We start from the raw sequence: 7791 nt of genomic DNA on the forward strand, positions 1-7791 counted from the left end.
TCATCCTATGCTCTCCCATCCCGTGTATGACAGACAGCCTATCATCCTATGCTCTCCCATCCCGTGTATGACAGACAGCCTATCATCCCCATGCTCTCTCATCCTGTGTATGACAATCAGCCTATCATCCCCATGCTCTCCCATCCCGTGTATGGCATCCTTGGAGGGAAGCCAAGGGATCTGCTTACTACAGGGCTGACAAACACAATGTATCTTGAAACAAGCTCAAGTTCCAAGTAAATTAAGTCAACTAAAAAAGCATCTGGTTGAGAAGGCAAGCCTCATCCAACCTGAAAATCCCGCATGATGGCAGTGTTCGCGACTGACTCATCCCTGACAGAGAAATCCTAAGACAGCACCAATTATTTTCTAGTCACCCAGGCTAGGACACAATCAGATCCTATAATTAGTCTGCATCTTTGTAAACTGAATTGAGAGCTTTTTCAATCCAGAAATACTACCATGAATGTGATACCCGATTCAAGTTTACTAAGACATGTCATAGGCAGCATTCCACAATTTAAGTATCTTTTGATAGATGCAGAGTTTCAGAATATAGTAACCACCTCAAAAAAAAAAAATCACTTATCCTTGAGTGATAGGTCTGGCAACCATTAGTGAACATTCTATCGCTATGTATTATCATATTACATTTATGAAAATGAAATCTTACAATGTGATAGTCAACTTTGTTTGCTCACTTGGCTGCAAAACCAAACTCTTGAACCAGATACTTATGCTGCTTGGAAGAATTTTACTGATAAAATTAACATCTGCAGTCAGATTAACTTCCATAAGTTCCATGGTCCCCTAGAGTTCAATGACTTTAGAACAGTTCTGGGATCAGCAGAGATGAAACTACCTCAAAATGATAGCATTAACTCCAGACTGTCTGGCCTTCCATACAAATTTTGGACTTGCCAGCCCCACAAATAATGCCCTCAAATCATTTCTACTTGTGTTTCTCTGGAGACTAGTGATTGACAGAATGGTCATTTTCAATTGGCCTCTTCATGAACATAAAGATTTCCAGGCTCATGTTGCTTTGTCAGGAGCTCATTCCTTAAATAGCTGAACAGTATTGCAGGGCATAGATACCCAACATATTATCTGTTCACCAGCTGGCCATCTGAACTATTTTCCATTTTTTGGCTGTGACATTTTAGATGGATGCATGTCTAAATTTCTCATAGCTATATGATTATATATCTTTAATATTGAATACCATAGACCTTTCTAAAACGGGCTGTAAACAGACCAAAATATGTTTTGATAGAAGATTTTGTAAGATTTCCTCCAACTCAAGGTACAGATTGATGTTTTTTTTTTAAAAAAAAAAAAAAAAAGCCTGAGGTTGGAGCACTCTGTCGTCCTTAAAGTCATTTGGTATGGCTCCTGCATCAGATGGCCATACACTGCCATAGCAGCAGCACATCAAGACATACCCATCAATTCTGACTCCTGATTCAAGGCCCAAGGCTGCTTCACTGTCTGAGCTTCATGAAAAGCCACTGAACAAGTTTCTTCACCCTGAAAAGCCAATCTCATCCCTCTTGGACCCTGATGAACAAGCCACAATCAAGGCACTTCTAGCATTTAATATGGCACCACGGAGTTTGCCAAGATTTATAATTCTAAAGCCCATGGATTTAGAAAACATCACGCTACTTAAAAACACTCCTTGCATTGAAACTATCCTGCCTCGATGGAGTGAGAAGTAGCAGGCAGTCTGGAAACCTTGCTCAGCAAGTCTGCTTCATCTGAACCAGCATGTTACTTACCCCCAAACTGCTCCTGAGGAAAAACGAAGCTGTTGTAGAAAATATATTTTCTGATGACTTTACATCACTTAAGTATTGATTAGAGTAGGCAAATAATATATTAACTTTAATCAACACAGTAAGTTTTAAATACCTTCTCAAGACACTGGCTAGGGAATGAATGCAGGAAGCAGCTCTTTCTATTAAGCTAGCTCAGCAGGATGTCAGAAAGGACAGTGAGAAGAAAACATCCAGAGCATCAGTTAATCCTGGCTATGGTGTTTAACGCCAAAATCAAGCATTAAAGGATTTATAAAACACTTAGTTAGAGTCAGGGCACAGCTCAATGACATAGAACTTGCTAGCATGTTAGAGGCCAGTACTTCTTTATTAGAAACAGTCTTAAAAAGGGGAAACTGGTCTTTCCTGGCGCTTAGGCCATACACACATACATAAATACATAATGAATGCAGGTCTTCCGACTCAGGACAAATATATTTGCACACACTTTAGCTTTCTAACTCCAGCCCTTTTTTTCCCTCGGCTCAGATTTCAATCTTAAGTAGAATTCCCTAAATTCCATTCAGGTCTACAAGAGATAGGTCTACAGCTGATCTGATCTTCCCCATACTATTCTTAGACTTCCAATATCCCTTGTCTACCAGTTTCCCATCCATGCTTGTACTAACCAGGCCCAAAGTCTCAGAGATCAAATATTATCAGGTGGTCCCGTTCAGGTGTTTGGTCATAGTTGTCCACTGGTTTCTATATGCTATTGGTTTTTTTTTTTATTTCTTCTCCATTTTTGTATTGAGACTGTCATAAAGATCCAACAGCGTTATTGGCTAAAGGTGTATTAAAGAAAAGCTGAGGCAAGGAGCTTGAGTTTTGCCCATGAAGATGGTGAATTTTCTCACTTCAATACACACCTCACTCAACAGAGGCCATGGGTAAGAGCAGGAACTGTGAAGCAGTCTGCTGGATCAGATCCTCTGTTTCATTATAACCAGGCCTATAACTTACTGTGCAGCCTTGGGCAATTTCTTCACCTCACTAGGCCTCAGTCTAAAATAAAATCTCCTTCATATGCTCATTATGGTGACTAAATTAATTAACATATGAAGTCCTTAGAACAGTATCTGGCACAGGCTCAGCACAATGAATGGTAATTGCTATCACTATTATTTAGAGACTCTCTAAGGTGTTTGGGGGGAGGAGAGACAACAGAATTCCTGGGGGGAAGGGAGGAGCAGCAGTGTCTAAAGACTTTGTCCATAAAGCATTGGTTGAGAACTACTGCTCTAGACTACAGAGCAGCTGTCTGAGATAGCAGGGATGTCTTCGTCAGCCCTCAGCCCTCAGTGGAAGGCCAAGATCCAATTTCCAGAGAGCAGTCACTACTACAGCAAAAACCTTTGTTAGCAGTGCATACTGTTCTTTACAAGTTCGTTACAATCCTAGCACTTGGGAGGCAGAGGCTGGCAGCTCTCTTGGAGTTTGAGGCTAGCCTGGTCTATATAATAAGTTTCACAGGCCAATCTTACATAAGACCCTGTCTTTAAAAGAAAAGGCCACTGGCATTGACTGGTTACATCACCCTGATCAGCTGTTATTTTTGTATTCAGAATTCCACTGAGAAAAGACTCTCTGCCTAATACTTCCACACATGATGCAATCCTACCTTTGTTTTAACTAAAACATTAAGAAGATGATTGTTCCATTTAAAAACAAGAGCAATAAGGGAAATGTTAGTACAAACTGAGCATCCTTAATCTAAAATCCAGAATCCAACATGCTCCAAAAATTGAATGTCTTAAGGGCTGATAGTGAAGTCAGATAAAAATATAGGAGACAATTTAGTGGAGCCACTATTTAGTTTTGGGTTATTCACAAACCCTTGGAGAAATGTCCTTGGTAGCCTGGTTCCTTTACTTGCAAATACAATGCACACATACATAGCCACTCTAAACAATGCATCTAGCAACCTCAAAACCACTCAGTCCCCCATTTGTATGGGTTACATGCTCTCCCATTTCTGAAACAATGGTATACTTTCCCAACCTAACAATCAATCTTACAATTTCTACTCAAGCTTATTTCCAGTTTCCAGGTCTGACAATTTTAAGGGCCAATTAGGCTTGAAATGGTTTTAGGTGCATGCACAGTGAGAAAAAAAGTGCATCCACTTGTAGTCTTTTAAGGAGAATCTCTATTTACCATCTTATGCCTCTGCATAACTGGGGGGTACACAGGGTTAAAATCAGATGTAGAGGAGCATGCACAGTAGAGAAATGATTATATAAGCTACCCATCAATCAAAATAAAGAACTGCCCTAACCGTACCCATAGTAAACCAGGCCACTCTTCTCCAGGCTGTAGCCTGGGGCCCAGTGGTACTCTAAGGCGCTCAGTGGCTAAGAACACTTAATTCTCTTGCAAAAGATCAAGGTTCAGTTCCTAACACTCACAGAGAGGCTTACAACATGCCCTCTTCTGGACTCTAGGGCACTGCATGCATGTGGTGCACAGACATAAAAGTAGGCAAAACACCCATACACATCAATTTAAAAGTTTTAAAGAGGAACAAAAGGACCCTTCAAGCTGTACAAGACCCATACAGGATGGAATTGACATTCTACACACTATGTGTGGGAGAGGGACTCATGAGACCTGCGGTAGTTTGAAGGACACTGCCCGCATAGGCTCACACGTTTGCATAGTTGGTCCCTAGTTGGAACTGTTTGGAAAGAATTGGAAGGTATGGCCTTGGAGGAGGTGTACCACTGATGCTGGGCTTTGGGATTTCCTAAGATGACATTCTCAGTTAGCTCTCTGTTTGTGGATCAAGATGTGAGCTCTCTGTTACATTTCAGTGCCATCCCTGCCTGCCTGGTGTCATACTGGTCATGAAATCTAATCATCAAAGCCCCCAGTAAACTCTTCTGTAAGTTGCCTTGGTCATGGTATCTTATCACAGCAATAGGAAAGTAACTCTTTGAGGCAGGAAATAAAGGTTGCTGACCTAGTGGGTAATGGTTGCTCAGGGAGGGGGAGTGATTTCTTTGGTGATGCAGCCTCTGGTAAACTGGCCATGCCTTGCCCATGCTCATGCATGTGACCTTATTTAAACTCAGTGGATCTCTCCATGATTCTCTCTCTCACTCACTCACCCACCCACATCATGAAATTAGGAGGGGCCTTGGGGCCTTGTTGTTTTTCAGAAGCATGTGAGGGATTTGGAGACAGGGCCTGGAAATAAAAGCTCATCAGCAGAGCACTTGTCTTACATGAGAGGCCCTGGGCCCAATGCCATCACTGAGAAAAAACTAACATGAAAGCAACACACGTGAATACAACCGTGTTAATGAATATTAAAGCACGGGACATGGGGATCTGTTAATACTCTGTGTTCATCAGTGTTCAAATTATCCTGAGCTGATAAAATTAAGCTGGATGGATGGATCAGTTTAAGCAAGATCATGAATTAAATTTAACACTATTTAGCTTGTTTCATTCTAATTGTTTTTTTATGGCTTTCATTCCGTGTAAAAGAAAAAGAAGTTAAGGATGTAAACTGAGTCAGACCTCTAAGTTTACTTTTAGGGGGAGGGGAGGATGATTCATAAATATAAATCACTTCACCAATTTACCGTTCATCACTTCCTATTAGTACAATCACAGAGCAGCCAATAACATGTACTCTAAATTTCATGCATTTAAACATTTTCTGCTCTAGGATGATTTGTCTGCCCTTTTCCCAGCAGCTTTGGCTTTTAATAATCTCAAGCTCCCCCCACCTCCCTCTCTTTTAGGTTTTTGAGACAGGGTCTCTCTCCTTAGCCCTGATTGTCCTGGAACTCACTAGTAGACCAAGCTGGCTTTGGACTCACAGATCCGCCTGCCTCTATGAGTGCTGGTATTAAAAATGTGAGCCACTACATCCAACCAGCTACCGGCTTTCTAAATCTGGGTTCTGATTCTTCCACAAGACAACTGTGGGCATTAAAGCTAGTAACTGTTTTTTTTTTTTTAAACCCTTCTTGAGATTCAAGAAGATCTAAGATAAAATACAGACCAAATTATGCAAATATGATTATTAGACCTAACAGTAATGTGACTAGATAGTCTACAAATGCATAAAGTATTGTTCCTCAAGACTTCAAACGCTTGTGACCACAGCTTCAACCTGCAAGACTTATGAGATTCGGCTTAGAAGATACTGAGTGATTATCATCAGGGTGGGACATGATTGGTCACATATATTAACACAAATATAATATATACATGCACACAAATATAACTACTTTTACTCATTATTTTACGTAGACATATTACGCTTCACTAAGGTATCACAAAACGATATATCTATCGGTTTACAGCTGTTCTGTGGGTACCTTCTGGTGATCCAGAAATGATTAGTTTATGCAAAACAGCTATAACCCCAGAAAGCAGATGTGGGGCCACTTCAGTATTTACCTCTGAGAATATAATCGAACTCACACATCTACTGAGCAAACAGAACCTAAAAATCTGGAAGTCCACTAGGAAACGAAAGCTGAAAAAGCTTCTGCCCAACCCGCTCGCACAGGCAATCAATAGACCCAAGGGGCATACGGCAAATAAAAGGTCTACCAACACACCCGCAGCCCACATGATCACTTCACAGTTGGCTATGGATTTCCTGCAAAGCCCTGAACTCTTTCCAACATAAGATACCTCTTTGGCAGGTGATAACATCTTTGGTTCAGTGGGTGGGGCCACGAACCAGAAAATCCTTTCAGGAAATCACTAAACATTCACCTGAAAATCTGTATAACTACTGTATACTGTATACTAAATTCTGTATAGCGAATCGAATACTCATTATTTTACGTAGACATATTCAAGAGTTAAAAAACAGGCTTGATTCGACAAGAAGCGACAGGCGGGGAAAAAATACAAAATTAGGAAATGCAGAATCCAAGTGAGATCTCAAATTCCAAATACTGTATACTAAAACTCGAGCCGATAAAAAGACCCAAATGCTTATCAGGTGAAGTCCTTAACGTCTCCGAGTTTCCTGACTATATCGGTCCTCAATTTAGGGGCTGAAGTTTATTCGAAGCCAGGCGCTACTAACGCTACACAGTACTCTGTCAGGCGCGGCTCATCCCCCGACTGTGCGCAACTCTTAGAAACACCGCAAGACGCAGAGCCTACCTTTCAGGGCACATGAGTTGGCAAAACGGACCCCAAGAAAGCTCACTCTTCCATCCCCAGTCCCTGTGTATCCAAATCTCCGCAAAAACTCCAGAAGAGGGCGTGCGTAGTTCAGGTTTTCCCGAGGCCGACAGACGCTCCCCTAGAAGTTCCACCCACCACACACGAACTTGACGCCCGGGTTTCCTACAGCAACCCCGGAGACTCACCGGTACATGGTTGACACCTTGTCCTTTGGAAGCGATCAAGAGGATTTCCCTGAAGTCCATGTCTGGCCGAAGAGAAAAGCCCTGCTGGGCCGGAGACTCGGGACGCGGCGGATGCGAGTCTTGCCGCTCGCAGAGTCTAAGCGCTACTGACTGGTTTGCCTTGGTGGCTCTTCTCCCGCCGCCCCTCGGCACCGACACTTCCGGCGCCTTCTAATGCCGTGTACCGCCCCCGCGCTGCAGCCGAATACAATATATGTGTATGTATGTGTACAAACTAACACACACACGACCAGCGCCCCCGCAGCGCTCGCGAGTATTTGCGCAACTTCCGCTTTCGGGGGTAAGACACGTAAAACGGGTACGTGGCCGTTGGCGTCGGCTCAAATGGGTGGGACTGAAGCGTCTACCAACCAATCATACGCAATATGGCAGCTTAGGGGTGTGGCTAAGGGGGCGGGGAGAGCGATCAGCCTGAGGATCTTCGAGGCGAGAGAGGATTTCGGAGCGAGATCCGGTGCGGGGCGGGGTCGAGGAGAAGAGGAGGGACCGGACCCCCTTCCAGATCTGGGCTCTGTAGGTGTCACGCGTGGATGCCAAGATTCCAATTGGCGGTGTAGCAACAG

General features: G+C 42.9%; 1 protein-coding gene across 1 annotated transcript in view; it reads right to left on the reverse strand.

Moving 5' to 3' along the window:
* Nucleotides 1-7494, reverse strand: part of Spty2d1 (SPT2 chromatin protein domain containing 1) — an 18271-nt gene extending 10777 nt beyond the window's left edge. Inside the window, exon 1 of the mRNA XM_028788879.1 lies at nt 7169-7494. Coding sequence (XP_028644712.1) covers nt 7169-7228 — 60 coding nt within the window. The 5' untranslated portion in view covers nt 7229-7494. The remainder of the gene's footprint in view (nt 1-7168) is intronic.
* Between the last annotated feature and the right edge of the window lie 297 nt (nt 7495-7791).

Source organism: Grammomys surdaster, unplaced genomic scaffold, assembly GCF_004785775.1.
Source record: "Grammomys surdaster isolate TR1022 unplaced genomic scaffold, NIH_TR_1.0 125769, whole genome shotgun sequence".
Lineage (NCBI taxonomy): Eukaryota > Metazoa > Chordata > Mammalia > Rodentia > Muridae > Grammomys > Grammomys surdaster.